The 24,730-nt window shown below is 47.0% G+C and overlaps 4 protein-coding genes across 4 annotated transcripts; 2 read left to right on the top strand and 2 right to left on the bottom strand.

Moving 5' to 3' along the window:
• Nucleotides 1–10,566: 10,566 nt before the first annotated feature.
• Nucleotides 10,567–11,286, top strand: F9C07_10042 (uncharacterized protein; the record flags this gene model as incomplete). The annotated part of the gene is made up of 1 exon (XM_041284615.1): nt 10,567–11,286. One exon carries the CDS (start codon nt 10,567–10,569, stop codon nt 11,284–11,286), a length of 720 nt encoding a protein of 239 aa, XP_041142458.1.
• Nucleotides 11,287–13,328: 2,042 nt separating this feature from the next.
• F9C07_10041 (uncharacterized protein) lies at nt 13,329–15,176 on the bottom strand (the record flags this gene model as incomplete). The annotated part of the gene is made up of 3 exons (XM_041289434.1): nt 13,329–13,543; nt 13,635–14,984; nt 15,110–15,176. 3 exons carry the CDS (start codon nt 15,174–15,176, stop codon nt 13,329–13,331), a joined length of 1,632 nt encoding a protein of 543 aa, XP_041142457.1.
• Nucleotides 15,177–16,037: 861 nt separating this feature from the next.
• Nucleotides 16,038–18,548, bottom strand: F9C07_10040 (putative differentiation regulator; the record flags this gene model as incomplete). Its single annotated transcript, XM_041284610.1, has 1 exon — nt 16,038–18,548. One exon carries the CDS (start codon nt 18,546–18,548, stop codon nt 16,038–16,040), a length of 2,511 nt encoding a protein of 836 aa, XP_041142456.1.
• A 2,636-nt stretch (nt 18,549–21,184) lies between these two features.
• On the top strand, nt 21,185–23,343 carry F9C07_2127190 (asparaginyl-tRNA synthetase, cytoplasmic). The gene is made up of 2 exons (XM_041289441.2): nt 21,185–23,065; nt 23,128–23,343. Exons 1-2 carry the CDS (start codon nt 21,477–21,479, stop codon nt 23,252–23,254), a joined length of 1,716 nt encoding a protein of 571 aa, XP_041142455.2. The 5' UTR covers nt 21,185–21,476; the 3' UTR covers nt 23,255–23,343.
• Nucleotides 23,344–24,730: the final 1,387 nt, after the last annotated feature.

Genomic DNA, 24,730 nt, shown 5'->3' with positions numbered 1-24,730 from the left:
GGAAACAACAATCATATTCTACCAAAGTTAAAATAGTACTCCGTATATTACAAAATGAAGTGGTTTATAAAATAAATAAATATAACTCGAACGCAAATAAACCAAAGGATGATAGAGAGGGCATGGGGGGGGGGGGGAAGAGGTTCCCTGTTTTTTTTACCAGGAATCAATCCCCTATAGAATGGCCGTCTTATTATTTTCTAGAAAAAAGGCTAAAGATACAAGGCAGAAGAAGGTACATAAAGAAAAGATCCGAAATTCCCAAACATGCCATGACCTAAAATGGTTTAGCACACTTCTTCTTCGCCCTGCCATTCATTGCCTCCGTCCCAGTCCATCGGCAGGAAGATTCGTGCTGGTGATGCGCCCACCGGCTGATTCTCGCGTTGAATACCACCATGGGCCCGACAGTCTGGTTGAGGGTGTCGTAGTTGGGCATTAGTCTGTAACTCTCAGCATGTTCCGTCCAGCTGAGGTCGTAACCTGTCCAGGGTTGGCGCTGTACATGTACCCTTACGGTAACCTCGCTGGCTCCATGAATACGCGGCCCATTGCTAATTCACTTTCTCTCACGAGGAAATAAGTGCGAGCAATATAGGTAAACATGGGATAATCCCCCACTTTTCCCCTCCTCTTTCCCCGTAGCGAAGGTAGAGTGACAAAGTACGAAGATCCTATCTATCTATTGGATAATTAAAGTAAAACATCAAGTGACTTTACTTAGGTAAGTGAGACAGCAGAATCGAATCTCACATTATCTTTCTGCCGAGCCTTGTCGATCGAAACGGTCTGAAGACACCGGTTGTTCTTTTTTGATTTGGGTTTGATTTATTTACCCCTAACCTGTTGAACTTTGATTTGAAATTTTCTATCTTTCATTTCTTTTAAAACACATCTTCCTGAATTTGTAATCTCGCGTACAGTACCGTACAACCCTTGTATTAAGTTATCCATTCATGCGAGAACGGGAGCCGTCAAAGTCAAAGCTTCTGTCATGGGGTTGTCGGTAAAATATTCCATTCTTTTTTTTTTTCCTTAAAAAAAAATGTTTATTCTATTATTAATATTTGATTTTAAATGGTTTTCTTTTCTTGCGACAATAATAGTAACCCTAGCTAACCTTCCAAAAAATAGACGGGCATAGTCAACAAGAGAAAACACTTGCGAGCTAGTTCAAAACAGAAAAAGGCCAACAATAGTGACACTAGTGGACATCATTAATTCATTCCCCTAGGCAGAAGAGATATTGTGGTCCTGGAAAGAGGGGCCCAGAAGCAAGCGGCGCGCCGTCCTTATGTACAAAGACTGTGCCGCATCCCAACAAGGTAGACTAGATGCCAATCAATATCAAGTTAGGAGAAACTGACTGGATCTAACGCGACCGGGGTCTGAAGGCGTCCTATATGATAGGAAATTATGAATATCATTGTTTAGCGAGGTCTATCTCTGATACCGAGGAAATGCTGTGCAGCGTCGCATTGAAACTTGTGCCTTTTGACATGCACCCGAACTGTAAGGCATGAGGCCGCGTTTCCTTTTCCGAGAGTCCCTTGTTTGTCCAGACTACTAGTTGGACTGTTCGGGTAGAACTTCTACCAGAAAAGGTACGGATGATGACTGAGTTTTGAGGCGACTTTCGCCCCACGTGTTGGGCGCAGGGGTCAGAAATGGAATGACAGGAAAGAACAAAAGCAATTTATAAAGCAACTTACTAACCTGACCAACATGGTTCCATATTGACAGGACTCACTGAATATACAAAAGATCCAGAGGCGGAGAAAACAAGACCCGTGTACTAGTATTGACCCAAATGTAAAGAGTGGTAGCCTAGAGCCAGACGTATCTCCAATGATTATTTCTCCTTATTGCTTGCTAATATTACATGAGTCGCCCAATCATTGAAAGAGATGGTGCGATAGTTTGGACGCAATTCAGCCGATAGGTCCGTAGGGGATAAGGTTCGAAGCTACTTACTATGGTCATATTAAAATTTAAATATACTATGACCGTGCTCCTTTTTTCCACTTCTTTCTATTGTGGAAAGTCGGTATAGGCCAAAGTTCAAAAGCCTCGAGTGACCCACACTGGTTAACCCGAAAGATCCTCAATATACCTGATAGAGTAATCCGCTGAAGCTTCAGGTACCACGGTTCACACCTTTTCCTTGTCCATTTAGGAAAGAGACACTCGATTGGCACCTGGTACGGAGTACGAAGAGCAGTATAATACCTCGGCCAAATGAGGTCAAAGGAAAAATAAAAATAAAATCAAATAAAATCAAATAGAATTTCATGAATCACATTGAATCTCTTGTGAACATTAATTCGGTCGGACCGCTTAAAACCTAATTGTTCAGTGGTTAGTTTAGCCACTGTCTGTCATGATGGAAAGCTTGACACCCGAAGCTAGGCCGTACAAGAGGAGGCGAAAGGGTCAGATCATTAATCCTGTGGCGCAGAACAGGTAAAGGATCAGCTATCTGGCCGTCTGGCCGTTCATCGCAATCAAAGGATAGGTTCGTAGTATCTGTAGATCTTCCGTTCGATCCTTTTATGGCCGTTGTTTAGCAGCAGGTTGTCCTTACGGTGGCGCAGCCAAAAGTGGTCATTATAACTAAATGGAGCTCAAGGCCTCGAGGTGGAAAAGTAGCCTCCACACGAGTGGGGACAGATGGTCAGGCAAATTAGCCGACATTGGATAATGCAAAATGGTCATCAGTTGACACGACACCGAAGATAGCCTCCGTGAAGGTTGCACTGTGGTACAGGTGATATTTACATCAAGAATTGTTGGTCAGCGTACTCAGGCAAATGAGAGTGATACAACAGAGTTGGGCGGCTAGGGACACCTGTAGATGTTGTCGTCAGGACCAGTCCTATGTGATATGCATTATGACTGAGTCATGTCATAAAGAAATGACGAGTACCATGTCCATTGCCACTATGTCAAGCAGCTACTCACCAATCATATATGACCCCAGTCGCAAGGAGTTGGAAGATAATCCCTGAAAGGTTGAGAAGTGCCGGTCTACCCCTTCATTCACACTATTTGTTCTCATTGTTTTTGCTTCCCACCCCCTCTCTTGTGTTCTATGTTGTATAGTATCCAATCTTTTCCAAGCTAGGGTATTATGTGACTTGAGAAAACCTACATAGAACAAAGAAAGGCACAGCCAAAGTTTTACTAGAAATGATTTGATTTACGTGCAGTATAGCCTGGTCCTCGGCTGACATTCGATACGTCAGTCAATGAAAATTTCGACCTGAGCTGGGAATACCTCTTTGGGCACTGTAGACTCCCTATTTCATGGCACGTAAGGTTACTCTGTGTATCTTCAGCTCGGCTGAAGGTATCGCATCGGCGATCTCACCGACAAATTTCGCTTGTAGGATAAGGTTACCGGGAAGAGACAACGCATCTCTTAATCTGCAGCGTTCATCTGTTGTCATATCCCCTTACTGACAAATAATTGGATCCCCGGGTGGTAGGTGAGGCTATCCTGAGGGGCAGCAGTCAGGAATACAATCACCAATGCAACATGTAAGACCTGTGTCATAGTAGCTGTGGTTGCATCGCCGTTGAGCCGTCACCTCTATGAGTGGAGAGCGAGTTGATAGGCAGTGGGAAAGGGCCAGCAGTGGTCTCATCTCCTGTGCGTTATGATTATAGTAATAGGAACAGCAGTAGTAGTTGACGGACGGACGGGGAGATCCCGCTCATTCCCGAGCCTCTGCTGTTTGCTTTTGTGCCCCTTTTCTGTTTCGATTCGTCTCCCGAATGTGGCTTGGAAGTATGAAGTAACAATTTGACTAACAGTACTATGTTTGACTTTTGACCATCCCCAAAGAGGCTCAACCGAACCCTGACAGTTCGTCACTAGCTATACTGGTTTCATAATGTTCTGGATCTATGATAGAATCAATCTACTTAAGATGGTGGCTTCAGCCACAACTCGAACAAATAAATTGACCTTGATATGAATTTAGTGTGTCTCAACTAAATCCGATACCCGGGAAGGGTGTTTGCTTTTTGCCAAGATAAGAAAAAGAAGAGAGACGACCTAAAAATAAAAACAAAAATAAAAACAAAAATAACGTAAAATACAAAAGGAACAAGGACAAGAACAAAGAAAGGACGGGGTAGAATGGGGATGGTATAGATGAAGGTGCCAAAAAGGCTTTTAATCCCAGACGTTGAACGATGTAACGCCCTGACTCGACAAATGAGTCTTGAGCGGAGAATAGTTGTACATGGTGAGATAGGAGGACATATCCCCGTTGGAACTTTTCCACTCGTAGAGTAGCACTGGGTTAGTTACACACGCTTGAGCTCGCTTGCATGTCGGTTATTATGATGGTGGAGTTAGATGGACCGGTGGGCAGATGGCGAAAGTACGGAGTACTGTCGCACGCTATGGAGCCACCAGGTGCAGCGGCATTGAACAGCTGTTTCACTTGAGCCTCAACGTGAATGGTGTGCCGCTCACGCCTGGTTGTCTTTCTCCAGAGTTCGCCTTTCGAAATTCGAGGAGATATATGTAGTTGACTTTTTCATTCTTTTATCCAAGAGATTCTGGTTCTCTTTCTGAAGATGTTCTTTGTTAGGCTTGCGTGTCAATTGCCACACCGCTTAAGGGCGGCACGACCAAACAGAGCCCTGCCGAACCCAACCGGCAGGTACAGAGCACAAAGTTCCATGGTAATATGCTAATCGAGTCTGGACTGTGAAAAACTACAGCGTACGAGTCAGTGCCGAACCCGCTTCGACGTCAGTGAGTGGTTAGATATCCAACCCCTGTCCAGTGTCTTTTGTTTCCTTCTATTAAGTATCCACCGTGGAGGAAGCCTTTATTGCCAATCACCACCAGGACGTCTTTTCGTAGACTCGGACTATGACCTAATCGAGTCACTCTGAATCGTGTTACATCCTCACGTGACCGAAACAGCCTGCGGGTACGCGTGTGATGAGGGAAGATAGAGCAAATTAGCACGGAAATTGGGCAGGGGGGGCCGATTAGGAGTGACGGCCCTAGTATGGGATCGTTAACGTCAAGGATTGGCCTCGAGCGGATGAAGGTACGGATCGCTTTGTCTTTGCTTGGCTGGATGGAGGAGACTAACCGCCTGCCAGGTGGTTAGTTGGTACACTACTCGTTAGTCTAGGATTAGGACAAGAGGGCACAGACAAAGCGGGCAAGCATGAAGAAACCCATAACGCTTCCCGCATGATGGGGATCTACAGAATCCTCCTACAGAAGACGCAAGTGGCCGATCATTGGCATGACCCTTCGTCATCGTCATCGTCACTGCCCACCCGTCTGAACCTTTTTTCAACACTGGTGATAGGTACCGATAGAGTATTTCTGGTGGCACGATGCCCCTTCTTTGGCTAGAGCGATATGGACCTGTACCTGTATGTCGGCATGTGAGCAGGAGGCTATCGTCCCATGTACTTGACTCAAATGAAAATGAATTTAGTTTCAAACTTGCGCAACTTCACTGTGCCGCAATCTCGATTTGATGTGCTATTCTTGACACTATGGCCTTTGCCTCCACACCACCCCATGCTAGTACACGGCGTAGTAGCCCAGTAGGTAGCCAGAGCGGTGCCCTATCGTCTACTAGTGGTACTAGGTGTATCCTTCCAAAGAGGAACTCTGGCTGAGGTTTCTACTCGCTATCTTCAATCTTTTGGATAGTCCACCCTTTGTTTCGGACATCCCACCTAAAAACACAGTTTAGCTTGTCGTCATCATGCCAAGACGAGGAAAGAAAAAACAAAAGATGTGTCGCAGATGACAGACGATGCAGCCCAAAGATCAATAGGAAAACAGGTGACGTTCCTTTTACCCCCTCCCCTTCCCGGGCATGACCCAATCATGTTGCCTTGGGCTACTCCAAAACGTTTAAGGATATTCACTGTGAAGAAACTGCTTATGATGGTAAGTATAATCGACTGTTGGTTTTCACCGGAGAGTATAGTTGGTTTTTCTTCCAACAGGATTGGAGGTATCAGTGTGACAAATACCATATTGTGGAGTTTATGTTATTATATGTCAACCCACCCATATTTGTTTTTTCTCCGTCAAAAAACTTTTCTGAAGTTTCTTCATTAAAATCTCCTCTGGTGAGGACTGGCCTGGTGTGGGGGTAGAGTCTGCTTTGTTTCGTTCCGTACAGAAACTGGTGTGTACTGCAGGACACTTGGCTACATCACAATACGAGGTGGCTACCCACATACCTCGTCTCATGTCGGATTTAACATTGGATAAAGTAATGTGATACTGATCTTAGATTGAAGGTATACTACGGAGTAGAGTGATCATACAATCAATCTCGAGGAAGGATCCAGTTCCTAGATGGCTAATAACTATTATCCGCCATACTTTCTGCAAGGCCTCCAATACCTGTCATGTGAGAAGGGCATGGTACCTAAATTACCGACTATGTATTTATGTACAGTATGTATGTACCCATTCCTTACTGCTCCATGTTCCCTCATCCTCCGGATCTTCATCGCCGAGACCCGATGCATTTTCTGCTGGTGCTAATCTGCCTTAAGTACATCCACTGTTCACTATGACGGATCCAATACAAATTCAATCCTAATAAGCCAACCCCATCAGGATTTACTTTGCTTACTTTGACAGGTTCAAACGACAGCGCTAGTGGCCTGCCGATTCATCCTGTTCGACTTCTGCACTGACGAATGACTCCAGATTACCCATACATTCATTAATTTATTTGAGTTGTTTCTACTATCCTAGAATTATAAAAGAAGGATTTGGGGGTGCTCCGTACATGGAATTGGGGGCTGTCAGCCCATATCCAGCGGTGTCTGCTAGAGAACTTTAATATTGTATTCGTCGGATTAGCGAAACGGGGGTTGAGATGGGATATGACTATTTAGATAGGCCCACAAGATTCATAGCGGAAAGGACTAAGGGAAAAGAAGGAGGAAACGAACAAAAAGGACCGGCTAGATACCATGGAGAAACTCCGTCTAGCTAAACCAATTCATAATGCCAATCCCCACAGACAATAAACAGAAGAGGATCGACTTACCAGTGCAATGCAAAGATGTGTTGGCAGATTCTGCAGACTAGTATCTGGACTGCGTGTTGTTTGTGAATGACTCTTGTACCTGTACATACAGACACCGGTAGTACTTTAGGTGTGTTAAGTACATACTTCTCATGCAGTGTAGTTGTGGAAAGTGGATTAGTGACCCAAAGAGGAAAATGGAAATTTTAGGAAAGAGGAGAGATACGTATTGGGGAAAAAACGCAAGTCTAAAAATTCCCATCAAACGAGGTAGCCAATAGAAAAATCCCGTGGGAGCTAGCCACCCCCATGCCCCAGTTCTATGCCAAGAAAGACCCACAGACTGCATCGTGTCTCCCGTTTGGCTGTCACGCCTGTCCTTCAGAAAAAGCCCTGTGCAGGTTCTGAGACCATTGAAGAGCTAGACAGCGTTAGAGCCTCACTCCCATTCGTGAATGCGTCCCAGTACCACGGTTCACCCACCAAGCCACTGTAGGTTGGGTGTCGCTGACTTGCTCTCCCGCGCCCAATAGACGCGGTCTCTATGGCTAGCGCTTGTTGGTTTTTTTTTTGCCCTTCCAATGTTTCCATTCCCCCCTCCTTCCATTCCGTTTTCCCAGACTGTCTACCTACCTACTTAGCAGGTAGTAGTATGGTGGTTAGCCTGTGCGGCGTAGTACTCCTGCAGTGATCCTTTCTCTGATGAGAGTGATTGGATCAGGTCGAGGTCGGTGGGAATAGGAGTGGATGTAAAGGTGGTGTCTCTTCATCGTTGCCAGCGGGTCCGACGGTTGACCTTCCCTTACATCCCACCGGTTGATGATAGATTGCGTGCTCTTCACGGACGAGGTCAAACCTTACTAAAATTGACTTTTGTTTTTGGGATAAATTTAATTTGGGCGTTGAAATTACTTTGGATATCGAGTCACGGAGGAAGATATCTTCCCTTCCATACTCACGGTCGAGACCTTAAGGCGAGATAATGATTTAATTTAGGCGTCGGAGCGGCCATCGGACTAGTATCCCACAGCTCCACAGCTCTAGATGAGGATGTCCTTGAGCAGGGGCGTCGTCTGATGTTCCCGCCAGCGGCCGAACTGAACCCTGCACTGCTTCGTTTCGGTCTTCCCACAAGGGCCTATCAGCTCCGGGAAACCGAACTCTTCTTATGCAGTGGCAGGGCTGCAGCATAGTGTGTATTACGTGCAATTTTCTTTCTTTTTCAATTTTACGTTTTTTCTAATTTATTTCTTATAATTTTTATTTTATTTTCTCTGTCTCCCCCCCCTCAAGGCTCTTTCCTGAATTCGAAATGATCCTCTCTCTTGATGGAGAACATCCACCTCCATAGATTTAATTCATTCATCTAGAAACAAATGAAATTTCCCGTACGCTTGAAGGGCAACCCTTTGACACATTTTTTTTTCTCTAGTTCCATTCTTGGACCCATATTTATCGGAGGATACTAGGTAGACACCCCGATTAGAGACGGAGTATAGGTTACAATATTACTTGCGAGAGTAAAAAACGTCTCCTTACTGGATAGACCTTTGGTCCAATCGCACGTCGTCATGTATACTTTACAAACAGCCTTCAATGAAGAGTAGCACTTACATCTATAACTTGCATTCTCTGTGATGATTTGTAATCCGAGATTCAGATAATGTTTCTTCATCTTTGTGCCTCTTTGTTTTTCTGTTTCTTGGAAGGGGTTGTTCGGTAATCTTTCACAGTTCCAAAGGACTATGCCTACTAGAACGGCATTTCCCAATTAAGGTACCCCAGAGACGTTCTTTGTCTTTTGTCCTGTTATTGATTAATAATTTCATTTCATTTCCACGGTCTTTTTTTTTTTTTTTTTTTTTTTAATATCACACTCGTTTGGACCCCTTTCTAGGAAATCCCCGCGTGGCCAAAAGACCACATCGTGATCATTGTGTCATTGGTTTGAGCAGTTGGATCTTTACCTGATAGTCATTCGACCGAAGGCAAAAATCGGGTCCCCATTGACTTTGAACTGGTCAATTTGGCCGGGTCCGACTATTGCCTGTTCGGCCTCCACTTTAATGATCATCCATTGAAGGATTTCGTCACCTCTGATGGGCCAAACCAAAATACCAATTGTTCTTTGAGTCTTGCGGCTCCTTCAGACCCTCTGGTTCTGATATACCCTTGCCGCAGATTGCATGAACTGGACTTCCTACTACTTCTGTTTCCTGGTGGATCCCTCTTTGAAAACAAACGAGACAAAAAATACGTTGAAAATTGAAAACAAAAAGACTGCAAAGGTATATCAAGGAATTAGAAATACATAAAATACCCGGTTCAAAAAGTCGGTGGTTGTCCTGCACGTACATCCTGCAAGTCGTCTGCCAACGTGACCCTTTCTTTCCACATCTCCACTTGCTTCATACACGATTCAACTATCTGAATATCCTTCTCTCTCTTTCGTGGAAAAACCAAAAATATCACAGAGACTTAAAGATCAGCAAGAAAAAGAAAAGTGGCGACATCTTCTATGAATTTTCAACCACTGACGATGCGATATCTTTGCATATAGAACAAAAAAAAGGATATCTATACCTCATTCAATTCTATCTGATATCCTATTTCTTCTTATTCTTTTTTCCTTCTTCTACCTTCTTTCATCCTCTTAAAATTTTTAATCTATGATTAAAAAAGAATCTTCGGCTGTCCTTTGCATTATTCATATTTAACACCCCCCTTTCCCAATAATTTAATTGTTTCTATAAGCAGATGCTTGCAGGGTTGCTGTCGTGGTACTAGGGTCAAGGACTTGGAAAAGGCATACCAGGAGGGACATCCATTACCACTCCGACATACATACCCCGAACGCATATTACTCCTCCTTTTCCAACTTCTTGAATCACTCCCCTGCTGCCGCAGGCGCTACGCATCACTTCGGAACCATCGTGTACCCGCTGTAGCAGTGATTGTCTCCCGGCTGGACAGGGGGCGCAGTGTTCTTCGGGGTCTCTTACAGGCCGGCGTGTCCCAAGGATTCGGTACGCTGCATGGGTTAAGCACAACTAACGGAACCCTTGGCGGTCATTGCCCTCATTTAAGAATCCAACCCGGTGTCTCGTGCGGTGTTGGAAATTCCAAGGTTTTTTTTTCTTTCCAGCCTTCCACCATTTAATCGTGACTTTTACATGATCCTTCAGTCCAACACTTCTTCTGGAAGCGTTGTTGTAGTGGTTGAGGAATAATCTTGGCTCGTCGCCAAACTAGACCACCGCTCTTTTTAATTCGGCGTGTCTTCCTTACCTACTACTTATCTCACTATCTGCCACTGCCGCTGTGCACTTGCATCTGACCAGTGTGAGGAAAAGTGCCTTAGGCTGTGCTCATCGCCTTAAACCATACTTTAATCGAAGCCTACTCCTTGATCACTCGCTCTAGAAGAAGGGCTTCCCTTACCGTCTAACCTACTACCATATCGATCACCACACTAAAGCAGTTGGATCACGAAGGTCGTGAACCACCCTCCCAACAGAACAAAATGGAGCATCTTCACTCGCAATCTCCAGCTAGTTATATGCCATCATCACGAAAAAGCCGCATGGCAATCGATGCCCTGCTGAACCCGTCAGGAGAGTCTGACAATTCTCCTCAGCTGCATTACGCCCATCAAGGATCGCAGTATTCACCTATCTACCCCCCTAGTCCTAGTCATCACTACTTCTACCACCCCTACGCAGAGAGCCACCATCACCACCACCATCCTTACCGGGAAAGTTCGGGCTCCTCGCAAGACCAGGCATTCTTGCCATATCGACCACGGTCGACGGAGTCCTCGCCAGGTGCGTACTCTCGGGACCGGTACGATTCGGTCTCAAGCAGTTCTAGCAACGCCCCAGAACGGCGACGCCCCCCTCGACCAAAGTACGAGGAAGAGGAAATGTACTTCATTTGGTATCACCGCGTGGATCTGTGCCAAGAGTGGAAAGAAGTGCGTGAGAGCTTTAACCGACAATTTCCTAGCCGGCAACGACGCGGATTCCAAGGAATCCAATGCAAGTTCTACCGATTCATCAAGGAGAAGAAGTGTCCAACGCTGCGAGAGCAGAGACGCATGCGCGATGGCGAGTTCCTACGAGAGGGGTCCGGGCTAGTTGAGTCGGCTGCACCACGATTTGGCGTCGTGGAATGGATGGGAGCGTGGTATCCTTGGATGCGAGAGACCAAAGAACAAGTTCTAAGTCGACGTATTCCACGTTGAATTTCCTCCTCTTCTTTTCTTGTCTAAAAATTCTTACCTCCTTCATTCCTCGACTTCCTACGGATCCTCCTCCCACCTTGAAAAATCCCCTTCCTTACGGCCGTCAAGATACCTCTGAAGTTTCTCATCTACTTTATTCACTTATTTTAACCTTATGTTCCTTTACCGACAGGGCTATCATTCTGACACGTTGCTGCGTTCTTTTCTCTCATTTACATTGTGTTATGATTCTCACTGGGAGGCTGTCTGATCTTTAGCATGCATACATCACATCATCATTGTTTTTATTCTGGATTGGAAGGAAATCCATGGAGACTGTCATTTGTACTGGAGTGGATGATTTTATTAGTCTCGACCGGATTTACTTTGAGAAGACAACATACTAGTTCCTTCAATAAACCCAGGAGATAGCACGGACATAGTCAGAGCGTACCGTACCATACCATACCATACAGGCATCAATACCCAACATCGCAGCATACAGTACAGTACATGGCAGGCCAAAAACACCACCAATAGGTATGCAGCGCAACATCAACAAACCCAGCAGAATAATAAAGGTTGGAAACAATAATACCACATCATAGGACAAGTATGTCAGCAACTCAAGCGAATAGGCGAAGCCGAACCCCTAGTTCGAAACCCCTACATCTCCCATTCCCAGGAATCGCAGGTAACACATGATATCATCTTACAATCCGCAAGAGGCACAAGTTACTCACTGAGCAAGGAGCAGACTATTTGTTCCCTGCTTGGCTGTGCCTGCAAATAATACTCAAGGAGAAAATAATAATAGTTTTTTTTAGATGAAGATGAATCAATGAATCAATGAAGCACATGAAATATTCATGACAATATTGTTGCACTACTACATACTTTTATCGCAAATACTATTAAAGGTTATATCGAACCGAAACCCTACTTGAATTTACATTTCATCAAACTCTACATGTAACGTAAGTACTGAGTATATACATCCTATCCCATCTTCTGCAGCGACGGCTGCATAATACTCAATATACATCTTGACGAGGAATCATTTGGAATAACATCCAAATAGTACTGTCAGGATCTACTCGGTCGGCGATAACACATCTCCTATCATGCAAGACTCATGCAAGTCGCCCCTCCTGCCAAATCGAGAAATCGCCCTTCTATGCATCCGTGATGGAAAAAATGCTCCACTTTTGCACATCGACGTGGATAATGTTGGGTACCTAATCCATCTTCCATTGGAATGTTGATGCTTTTGGTATGCTGGACTTCGGGATGCGGGAGATTGTAGGATTGCATGTTGGGTAGGGATATCCCTCACTTGGCATTTTGGTTGTGTTTTACCTTTTTCCCCCCGTCTGCATGGTGAGATTGCAGATGCGCTTTTGTTGGCTTAGTCGATGGTTTTTACGTTTTCTTAGTGTGTAGATTGGGTTGGTGTCTGCTCGTGTGGATTGCCTTTTTCTTTTCTCTCTTTTCCTTTTTTATAGTTTTTGCTTTTGCTTTTTCTTCTTCGTGAAGGAAATGATCTACTGCGGAGGTTCCGATGAGAATATCTTGGCCTTTTCCTGTAGATCTTGTATATTTGTATATACTATGGTAGGCTTGGATTGGGGTTTCATCTAGAGTAAGAGAGCAAATATAATATGACTAGGTAGAAGGCCGTCTGTACCTCATTTCATTTTCGTACTTTTGTACCTGTGCCCTTAACGATGTAGTATTTGATGCATGTCTGGACCAGGGTTGACCCCCGGTCCAAGACATAATCATACGAACCGTACTGCACACGCGGTGTGATGGAGTCCGCATGCAGAAATGAAGGTTACTCTGCAGAAACAGACTCGGTCTCATAATCATCTGTCTGCCCTCGTCCGCATCTGCAGAATTGCGGTGAGCGTAGGAGGATGGGCAGGAGGACAAGGGAAACGGTGTCTGTTGGTGGGTTGCCTTCCCACCCCTGCCGGAGGTTTCTCTTTGCCAAAGTACCGTGCAGAACAAGCACTGAGATCCAATAAAATAATCAATGCAGCCACCCGTCGTTGTGCCCATCACCAGCTCTCGTCATCAGAATCCACGTGCGCCCGTTGCCTATCCCCGTATCCGTAGCCATACCCAAAGCGCTCACTGGATGAATCGTCAAAGTTGAACTCTTCGTCGTCCGACTGGTGGCGTCGATACTTGCTGTAGACGGCTTGGGGATCGTCCTCTTCGTCATCCCAGGAGAGTTCTTCGTCTGGATAGTCATTCGCAGGATTATTTTCAGCTATAGTAATTGTTAGTCAGAATTCTCCTTCTTCCCCCTTTGTTGTAAAGAGTAGATCTCGTGTAAGTTTCTATACAACGGGCTCGCTTACCATTGGAATCGCCGTCTTCACTGTCCCACTGATCTTCATCGTCATCCTCTTCTGCAAAATGCTCCCAGTATTCTTCATCCTCCGGTGTGATGACGATCACACCGATGTCCTGCCGACTTGTATCGATACCCTGTTGACGGAACCACTCATCCTGGTTCAGTTCTAAATCCGCTAGTGGGTTCGTAAGCTGCCCTCCGTCCGGCAGAGGACGTCGTATGTACGTATCGTAGACATACTCCCCATCGCTATCGTCATCCTGCCCTGCAGCGGAGGGTAAATGGTGCGGCGCTGGTGTGGCAATCTTAAGGGATCCTTCAGGATTCGCCGCCCCTTGCGTGCGTTCTGCAGACCCCGCGGCTCGAAGCTTGTTGGGTGTACGAGGAGGATATTTCAATGGAGGCTTGGGCATCACCGCACGAGTCCGCTCGGCAATAGATTGACGGTCATGTTTCGTCTCCGCGGGCGACACCTCGGTTTCCAAATCCATTTCCTCCTCCAGCTCTAACGCGATTTGCTCGAAATCCCGAGCCAGTCTCTCTGACTCATCTTCCCAGTTGCTGTGGCGTGCTTGGGCACCTTGTTCGAGCACCTGCGAGATATGCTTTTTGGCAGCCAAGATCGCCCCCTTACGCTCCTCCCTCCATTTCCTCTCGGCCTGGTTTACCACCGGTCTCTTCCGTAGACGGACAGGCTGTTCCTCAGCCACATCAGAACCGTCACGAGAGCCAACATCATCCGCTCGTACTGCCGCATCAGCCACCAGAGACGCCTGCCGTGAATGCGGTTTGCGCCGCAGCTTCTCCACGAGCACTGCAACTCCATCTGCTTTACGCTTCTGTACCCCTCCACCGCTGCTCCGAAGGGGACTCATCGGCGTACTTGACCGCGAAATCTGGAATCGTCGCAGCGACTGCGCCCGTGATGGCGAAGACGCTGAACTGCCTCGCGCACTGGAAGTGGATGACACTCCAGCCGCGGGAGTTTTAGCAACGGAATCTCGACCTGGGCTCTCATTGTGAGTGCCGCGTTGAGCGGGTCCCGGCGAAGAATTCAAAGCCCTCTTCACCTTCTCCTCGGCTTCCTTCCGAAGGGCCGCGAGACGTTTCTCTTCGCGAAGCTCTGCCCCGGGGGATGTGGCTCTGACCAAGGGAACCCCTCCAGTAGCGCGGTTCGGCGCAGCCGGGGATAGAGAGGTGCTCACAGAGCGCGGAGTAAGAATAGACCTCTGCGCCGCTGATACAGGTGAAGCACTTGGGGAGCCGTTTTTCAGATCCTTGGCACTGACCTGGACTCGTTGAAACACGAAGTCTGTAAAGCGGCGTTTTGTCTGATGTAGATCAGACTGAATATCTGAAAATTCCTATTAGCTTTTGGAATATTACAGACGGGGGCACGTCTATGCGAATATACAAAGCGGGGGACTGGAGTTTAGTTTGATCGGTAAAGGCATGACAGCTAGCAGGGAAGCCTCTTACATAACGTGTCCACCGGTTCCTCCTCTCGACGGCGTTTGATACTGATCTGTTCTGGAGGCAGAGACATTATGGGGATTTATAGGAAACTGAGCTTTGCTTGGTATAATTAAGATTGATGGCGAAGGAGGAATGGCGACAACGACAGTTTGGGATGATCTCCAACATTTCTTCAAATTCCATGGTTGGACTAGAAGGGGCTTAGCGTGCCACCACCATGTATAAGATCACGTGATCCGATGTTGACTCTTTCCTCGATTCGGATGGGCAACATTCGACTACCATTTGCTAATATACAATTAGGGCTACTCGTGAACACGCTCATGACAAGTGTAGATCATTGCTTTTCGTATTTCTTCTCTTATGCTATATTTCTCGATGGCCATTGCCATCGTCATCCCGAACCTATTACCTCCGCACAGCTATATAACCCCTGTCCGTCATCCAATATGCAAAAGGAGCAGTTTGCTCTGGATTGATTCCGTCAAAATGGCATCGCATATGCAACTGAGCAGAATAAACATCAAAGAACAGACCAGAGCCAACCAGTCTGGGGTATAGCCGAGATCTCACCCGCCTTCGTAGCCAACTGGAACTCGAAATGGAAACAACCAAAAGAAGAATGGAAGGGGAAAGGGGATGATACCCAGCTAGCAATACAAGGATGGTATAAAAAAGATTATTAAAGGGTGTAAGATGGGTTGGCTGAGAACGAAATTTGCACACAAAAATAATAATAAAAAAATGATAAAGAGGAAAGAGAGAAACACTGTAGATCAAACCAATACAAAGAAAGTAATCAACGGGTGATGTTTTCAAAACAATAGATGAACATGACGAAGAGAAAACGTATAGTAAAAGGTTTTAATAGTTAAAGATGATGCACGCACAAGAATGGAAGAGGAAATTCTCTCAAGATATTAAGGTGGAATTACTTGGCTCCGATCTCTTCCTCAGCCCAGCCGGGTAACGAATTTTCGTTCTGGATCGCCAGGCCAAAACCGGCATGGTTGAGACCGCCCAGGGCAGATGTAAAGCTGGAGAAGCTACTCTGCGGTTGGTGAGCTACACCTGCACGGCTATGTCCAGCCTGGCCCGAGATAGGACCGAAGGGTTCCTGAGAAAAGGACGGCAGGCTGACGGCACGAGAGTGCTGCGCGCGCGGCACGCTTAAGCTGCTGGTGCTGGCAGTGGCGTGATGTCCAGGGACGTTAGAGCCATTGGTGACGTTCAAAAAGCCGCTGGTGGACGGCTTGTGTTGATGCAGCGGCGCTTCGATGCTTCCGTTAGTGAGCTCGCTGGTGGTTGCACCATTGTAGAGGGGCTGTTGCTGAGGTGCCGGTTGAGACTGGGATTGAAGAGCAGCGAGGGAGATAGAGTCGTTCAAGCGGTTCTCTTGTTCTTGAGCTTGCTGGGCGGACATTTGGTTAAGATACATGGTTAGCGGGTTGTTGGCCCCCACATTCAACATTCCGGACGGCGATGTAACTGTCTGCAGCGGATGCCGACCCTGCTGGCCATTCTGAGAACCTGTCGAGCCTGGGGCAGGAGAGAGGGCGGAACGGGTTGGGCTGGACCCGGAGCCAGAATGGCTCAAGTTCTGCTGGAAGCCATTGAGTGCCGGTGAGGGCGATTGCGGGCCTTCCAATCCGCCGTTGCGATTTTGCTGTCCACCGTTACCCGTCTGGCGAGGCGGGTTGCCACAGCGATCCTTGCCAAAGTTGATCTTGAACCGCTTGTACTCCTCCCTATTCCGCATCCCTTCAATTGCCTTGATGGCATTGGCAATATTGGTAAAGTTCACGAAAGCACAGCTTTTCTCGCGCAATGTGTTCACCAGCTCAATCTCTCCATATTCAGAGAAGTCTTGGCGAAGGCGTTCCTCCGACCAAGACTCATCGAGGTTGCCGACATAGACGTTTCGCGAGGCACCGCCGCTTACAGCCAGGGCAATAGCTGGGGGTAGGGGACCAGAGTGCTTGCCCCAGCCGATCTTCAAGCGACGGTTGTGAATCATTAGACCCTGGAGGTTACTCAAGGCATAGAAGGAGGCGGCCGAGGTCGGGTCAATGAAGGTAACGAAGCAGATATGCTTGTCGGGGATGTAACGGATATGATGCAGAAGGCCACCACGCACTACGTTGCAAATCTCTTCGATGGTAGTTTCTGGATGGATGTTACCCAGATAGATCGTCCGGTTGCCCAGGTTGTTGACGCCACCAGCGGATGTAGCGACAGCCGCAGCTGCAACGGACTGCTGGGCGAGTGCGTTCGTGATTAGGTCCCGATCTGCCGAGTTAAGGATGTGCGCGTACCCTGGTGCGATACCCAGGAACTGAGCTGCATTTTGTTGCTGTGTTTTGGAAACATATGCACACCGGTCCTTACCGTAGAAGACACGCTTAGGTGCCTGCCATTTAGCCTCTTGGGGTAGTTGAGAGACGGCTTTCATCGCATTGCTGATTGACAGGAAATGTACAAAGCCAATTGCCTTTTCCTTCACAATCTTCACGGTATCGATGGGACCAAACTTCCCAAGCTCTTCGCGCAACTCATCCTCTGTCATCTCCTCCGGCAAGTTGCCTAGGTACACGTTCCGGGACGCCCCTGACTGCTGCACCGCCAAGGCCACTGAAGTGGGCACCTGCGAGGGTTTGCCCCAGCCAACCTTGATGTCATTACCTTTGATGGCAAGCTTTTTCAAGATTGCATCCGAGTGGAAGTGCGTTGCCGAGTTGCTGTCCAGGAAGGAGATGAAAGCGCAGTTCTTATCAGGGAGCAGGCGCACAGATTCAATCTGACCGCTACGGACATGATTTAAGATTTCTTCGGCAGAAGTTTCCGCTGGAATATTGCCCAGATACACGGTTCGACTTGTACCCGAGAGAAGGCCGGGAGTTACCGACGCGGCGGGACTTCCGTAAGCCGCATTACCCAAGCCACCCATACCACCAACTGGTGATTGAGGGCCCCCTAGCAATTGGGAGTTTCCCATGCTATCGGCGGACATCATACCCGAGTACAGACTAGCATTCTGCGAGGCCTGTGTTGGGCTTCCCAGCTGATTCTGGTGGTTTTGCGCGTGCGCCGACGCATTGGCCTGAGAGAAACCACCAAAGTTGGTGAATTGGGGCGAGGCAAAGGCCGAAGGGGTTCCCGGTTGGAAGGGGCTTCCGAGCAGTAGTTGGGACGGCAACAGAGGAGTGAAGTTCATGTCGAACGCGGTGCCCGAGGCTGCCATGGTGTCGGTGTTGTTTTGACTGGCGGCGGTATTGATAGCAGGGATATTAGCTCGACGAGCGTTCCGATCCGTCAGACCCTGCAGAGGAAGGCTATTGGAGTTGTACGCTCCGTGGGAGAAACCAGTATCGTCCGCGTTGAGGTGGGAAAACTTGGAAGGGATCAAACGACTCGGAATGTTTGAGGCATCGGAGGTTTGCATGGCGAGGAACACGAACGGTCCGGACGCGATAGCCCCCTAGCTAAGGAAGAGGGGACAAAGTAAATTGGGGCTAATGTAAAATGATCGATATCACCGGCCAGGGGGTAAAAGGAAGTGCGAGTTACAACGACGTGGTAGGAATGGTCGGGAGAGCGAAAAGCCAACCGGCGTGAAGATCACCCCCGAAAGGAGAAAGGAGGAAGGGAATAAGTGAAGGAAAATAGCGGCCGAAAAGATGGCCAAGTGAAGTCGAACGAAAAGGAGGACGGAGAAAGAACAACAATAAAGAAGCCTGGATAAGGATAGGCCAATTGAGACGTGTCTAGAAAGAGGTCCAGCGGTCAATTGGAATGTGCATTAGACAATGTTCGGTGGAACGGTGACAAACCTCTTAGTTGGTGTTTAGGGGCGCTGCGGGTGAACAATCCCCGTAAACAAGACCAACTTGTCAATTGAAGAATATTGAGAGAGAAAAAAAATAAAAAATAAAAAAGAGAGAAATATGATAATAGAAAAAATATAATAATAATACTGGAGAAATAAGTAGTCAATCGAAATTAAAAGAGAAATTGATCAAGTAATCAAAAGGGAAATAGAAAAACACAGAAGATGGATAATTAAGAATATGGTCTAGTTAATTGAAAGAATAAGGATGAACCCCCAATTGCAGAACCCAAGAAGTGTTGTTGACAAAGGGAAAGGCCAAAAAAGGACCGATTGGGGGACATCCACTGAGAAAGCTGAAAAGGGAAAAGTGGAACTGACAAAGAGAAATGAATGAGAGAAAATAATAATTGTTAATAGTCTCGCAGAGCGCAGGTGAGAAAAGACAGTGGAGGAGAGAAAAAAACTACGGGCCCCCGAGAAAAGGGGCTGTTCGTAGCGTGAGATGAGCTTGATAAGAGACTATATGAGTGACAGCGCACACTTTCTTGCTCTCGCGCGCGCTCTCTCTCTATTTTTCTTTTTACGTGTTTATTTTTCGTTTTCCTTTCTTTCCCTCTCTTTTCCTCTTCTCGGGATTTATACAGCATGCACTGTATACCTGGCAAAGTAAATCTTCCGCTTGACAGAAAAGAACGAAAATTCACTTAAAAGGACATTCGAGTCATTGAAAAGGAAATTAAATGGAAACAAAACAAAATCGCTGCAAAATTACTAACATGTAGCAACGAACGTGGAGAAGAAAAGGAACTAAGATTCAATAATATCTCAAGACCAGCATTAATCAAAAAGAAGACTCAACGAAATGCTGAAGAGTGGATGAAGGGGTAAAAGGGGGAAAGTGAGTAGTGAACCAAACATCAGACAAGAGGCTGGAATAATAATAGAAATTAATGTCCCTGTGGAGTGAAGATTGACATTCGTACCTGACTGGTTGAGTAAAGCGTCCCCAGAGCCGATGGGGAAAACCACAATCTCCATCCCCGAAGGGAGAGATGTCATCCTGTTAGCCAGACCATCGTCTGCAATTGATCTTGCACAAAGATCCTCTCTGCCAATAATATCAGATCATCGTGTCCAAGCGAAACATCTTTGTCGTTTAGTCAAATATCCCTCAAGACTATCCGTGCGGTTGTCACAAGGCTGTGGCTGATGCAGCTTAAAAGATGAGAAAATGTCGCTCATATTGCTAGCAGTACGATGGTGGTATCAGCCACATGCCGTCCGAATGTTGGATTGTATTGTGTCCGGTCAATTCCTTAAATGAGTGAGATACTATTGTGTACTGATACTCATCCAAATGAATTATCAGGAAGATCGGACTGAGAATTCCGTAGTACTGTACGGAGTCCGGAGTACGCAGAAATATCTCCCATATCTCTTTCCATCGCGGATCTGGATGATTGAGTGGGGTTTCCTGGATGAGGAAAGGGAGGCTCTTGCCACATGGAAGAACTAATGATCCGCCTCGCCTGCAGAAACCATTACGTCTTGGCATCCACCATCTCTTGTCCTTCCTTGCGTACGGAGTACCGACTCCTTGATGGTGATTCTTGTGGATACCATATCGTGATACCACTTGATATTAAGGAGAAAATGGGCTATTGATCTGCATTACAACGTCTAAGTTTCGAATCTATCTAGTCGGTTTCATCGTCTGTCCGGCGTTTCCAATCCAGGAATATTTACCGCGGTCCGCATTTCCCCGGATGGTAATATGTTGTTCAGAAACCTTACATGTCCAGCCTTACTAGCCACTTAGGGAACTAGATCACCGTCAATGGCTCATATCTTGGATAAATAAGATACATTGGCGAATAGAAATTTATCTCATTTTTGAACAATTGGGAGAATACCTTTTTGTCAAGTTTTGATGAACATCCAACGGTGTTTCATGGGATAAAACGTGAGTTGTCCTGTTATGTACAGCATTTGAACCCGCAAGGAGATAATGTGTATGCTGTATTTGAGTACGGTTTGACTAGGTACGCGAGTATTTCGGGGGCGCTCTATAGATCAGTCATGATTAGCATGAATCATGTTGATAACTTAATGCAAATCAAGCTGAGCAACAATTGTTGTTTGTTCTTGATGTATGCAAGGATAAGCCTTACAGAGTAGGCATGAATATAGAATGCCTCAGGCATACGTGGGGGGAGACTTTCCCGCGACAGGTCGCATTCAGATTGGATCCAAAAATTTACCCCTCCACGCGATTTAATCCAAGCACTGTGCGACTCGGCGTCTTCATTTCTCACTTTGGGGTAGTTGTTACATAGTCTTCATTGGCTGGACTAAGTACTTGACACCTGTGAGTCTTATATTTCCCCCCAATTTATTTTCTGCGTTTTATCATGGTGCACCTTTTCTAAAGGAGTGTGACTCACGTCCCCAAAATAAAAACTAATTTAATATTCTCCCCGCAGTACTTTCCTCACCCACACTCATTCTTTGCACAACGAGTCAGAGAGCCAGCCGGTGACCATGACTACCATCTACATTGACGAAGACGTCGGTAGGGACGACTCTACCGCGACCGGAACCGAATCCGCTCCCTACAAGACGCTTGTGCACGCTTTCTTGCAGCACGCTCCTAGCGAGGGTTTCCAATATTTGACGCGCAAATCCCAGACCGAGCCCGCTGATAAGGATGTCGACAAGCTGGAGTGGAAGCCGGCCACCAAGTCGGCGATGAAGAAGGCCACCAACCTCTATGAACAACGGAAAAAGAAGGCCGCAAAGGAACAGGAATTGGCCATCCGTGAGAAGCAGGAGGCGGAGAAGCGCCGCCTCGTCCTGGAGGAAGCGAAGAAGATCATTATCAAGGAGGACACCTCCCTCCCTAAGCCGGTCAGAATCCGTCTTGATGTCACTGATCCAGCCGTGGTCAAGCTTGGAAGTCCGGAGTCGGAGGGCCCTGGTACCCGTGTTCGTGTGCTGGGCAGAGTTCATCGCCTTCGTTCCCAGAAGGATGTCGTTTTCATTACCTTGACAGATGGCTATGGCTACCTCCAATGCATCCTGACGGGAGACATGGTCAAGGCCTACGATATTATGACTCTTACCCTCGGAACCTCCATGTCCATCCATGGAGAAATGCGTGCCGTCCCACCTAAGCAGCATGCCCCCAACAACCGTGAACTTCACGCAGACTTCTTCACTATCATCGGTCGTGCCGCCGGTGACAAGGAAGCTATTACCACGCGAGTCGCCCCTGATTCGGATCCGCAGACCCTCTACGACAACCGTCATCTTGTCCTTCGTGGCGAGACCGCTTCCGCTGTCATGAAGGTGCGCGCGGCAACCCTTCGGGCATTCCGCAAAGTTTTCGAGGAGAACCGCATGCTAGAAGTGACCCCACCCGCAATGGTGCAAACGCAGGTTGAGGGTGGTAGTACCCTGTTTAAGTTCGATTACTACGGCGAGAACGCCTATCTCACTCAGTCTTCCCAACTGTACCTGGAAACCTGCCTCCCATCCTTGGGTGATGTCTTCTGTGTTTGCCCGTCATTCCGCGCCGAGAAGTCCCTTACTCGTCGCCACTTGTCAGAGTATACTCACATCGAAGCTGAGCTTGACTTCATCACTTTCACCGATCTCCTAGACCACTTAGAAGCTGTGATCTGCCGTGTCATTGAACTGATCCTGGCCGAACCTGAGACCGCAGCCTTTATCAATCAGCTTAACCCCGACTTCAAGCCCCCAAGCCGTCCCTTCCGCCGCATGAAGTACTCTGACGCCATTCAATGGCTCATCGAGCACGAAATCCCCAACGAAGAAGGCAAGCCCCACCAGTTCGGTGATGACATCGCCGAGGCCGCCGAGCGCAAGATGACCGACATCATCAACCAGCCCATTTTCCTCACCCACTTCCCCGCTGAAATTAAGGCTTTCTACATGAAGAAGGACCCCGAAGACCGCCGTGTCACCGAGAGTGTCGACGTCCTTATGCCCGGTGTCGGTGAGATTGTCGGTGGCAGTATGAGAATGGATGACTGGGACGAGCTCATGGGCGCCTATAAGCATGAGGGCATGGACCCCTCCCCCTACTACTGGTACACTGACCAGCGCAAGTATGATGCTCCCTTCCAAGAGTCAAAACCTCACATAACAAATACTAACTCCTTCGCTATAGGTACGGTACCTCCCCTCACGGTGGATATGGTCTCGGTCTCGAGCGATTCCTCGCCTGGCTGTGCGCCCGTTACACTGTCAGGGAATGCAGTTTGTATCCCCGCTTTACTGGCCGTTGCACACCGTAAACCGTCCAATACATTAGATAACTCCCATAGATATGTCAACGTTTCAATACAGACCCAGTTGCTCTATTTATTTGATATCCAGTAGTTCCTAGGTACGAAACCTTTTGACGCAATGTAAAGACCATACCCGCAATTCGAAAGAATGGCAATATGTCTATGAGGATAAAGACCGTCAGCCGTTGATTTAGATGAGTAAAACTGAGCAGTACCAACAGGTAGAAGATTGTGATTGAAACTAGACCATCATTATTCCGTCAAGTCAACGGCCGTCACATTGATTGTTTTAGCATATCACATGCATTATAACTGGTCAACGCTTATAGCTCTCAACCCCATCCAGCTCAATCTCCCTTCCCTCCCTCCATCCAACACGAACAAACACTTGCGTCGTTCCCCGAGTCTCGCTCTTCGTCTGATATAATGCAATTCTCCCTTCTTCTGTCCCTGGGACTAACCCAGAGGAGTCTCTCCTCCCTCCTCCGGAGCGGCCACCGATTCATCAAGCACACTCTGCCCAACCTTTTTCATAGGCTCCGAGTCTGCACCAACGGGCTTCACTCTGCTCTTACTCGAAACTATGCAGTAATTCCGTAGAACCAACTTCTCTGCGATCTGTTGAAGAGACGCGGGAAAATGAAGACTAAGAGGTGGTACGGAGCGAGGAGACAGGCGCATATGATACCCAGGTTTGATTCGAGAGCGGCCCATATCGAAGACCCGATGGTTTTTCAGGTCATGTCTAGGTAGAAGGCTGCGATTCCTAGTGTTGTGATGCGAAAGACGGAGGTTATGCAAACGCCGACTTTTGTGTTAGAGATTTGGCACTACTAGAGATTGTTTGAAAGAGGGACGGAAAAGACACCTTGGGCTGGGTTTATGCCAGCTACCTACAATATCCCTTACGGCAAACAAGTCGCTCTTTACACAGGCGGATCTGTCTGGGTTCAACCCGTTGACTGAATACGGTCAATCTACCACTGGTTCATGAATCCCTGTCCACTCTAGTCATTAGTTGATAGGGGGTCAAGAGATCAACGAAGGTATGGATAATGATATTGGGTTTCTAAAGCGGAATTTTGCGACGAAATAATTCTCCCACTGACAAGAGTCACTTCGTGTCAACACCGGATGGTCAAGGTCTGATGTGTATTTTCCGTTCACAGCAATGATTGTAGTTTTAGCCTGTATGGCTGTGGTAGATCAGTATACCAGAACTTCGGTCAATACATTACTTTATTAGTATTTTTCTGAAAGATCATTGTAGGCGTCGTAGTAAGTTGAAAATAAATAAGCACATGTAGCTAAGATTGTATAGTACGACGCTGTCTATGGTGGGAAGAGCCATGCATACATTAGCCTAGGTATGGAGTAATTGAACTGTAGTGCTCGTGTTCACTCAATATCTAGAGTACAAGGACATATACGCGCTTATGAAATATAATAATCGTCGTAATAAGTATGATTGAAAAAGAAAGA

The sequence above is a fragment of the Aspergillus flavus genome, chromosome 2 (genome assembly GCF_009017415.1).
Source record: "Aspergillus flavus chromosome 2, complete sequence".
Classification (NCBI taxonomy): domain Eukaryota; kingdom Fungi; phylum Ascomycota; class Eurotiomycetes; order Eurotiales; family Aspergillaceae; genus Aspergillus; species Aspergillus flavus.
The sequence above is the reverse complement of the archived record's forward strand: the minus strand, read 5'-3'. Positions and strand labels throughout refer to the sequence as shown.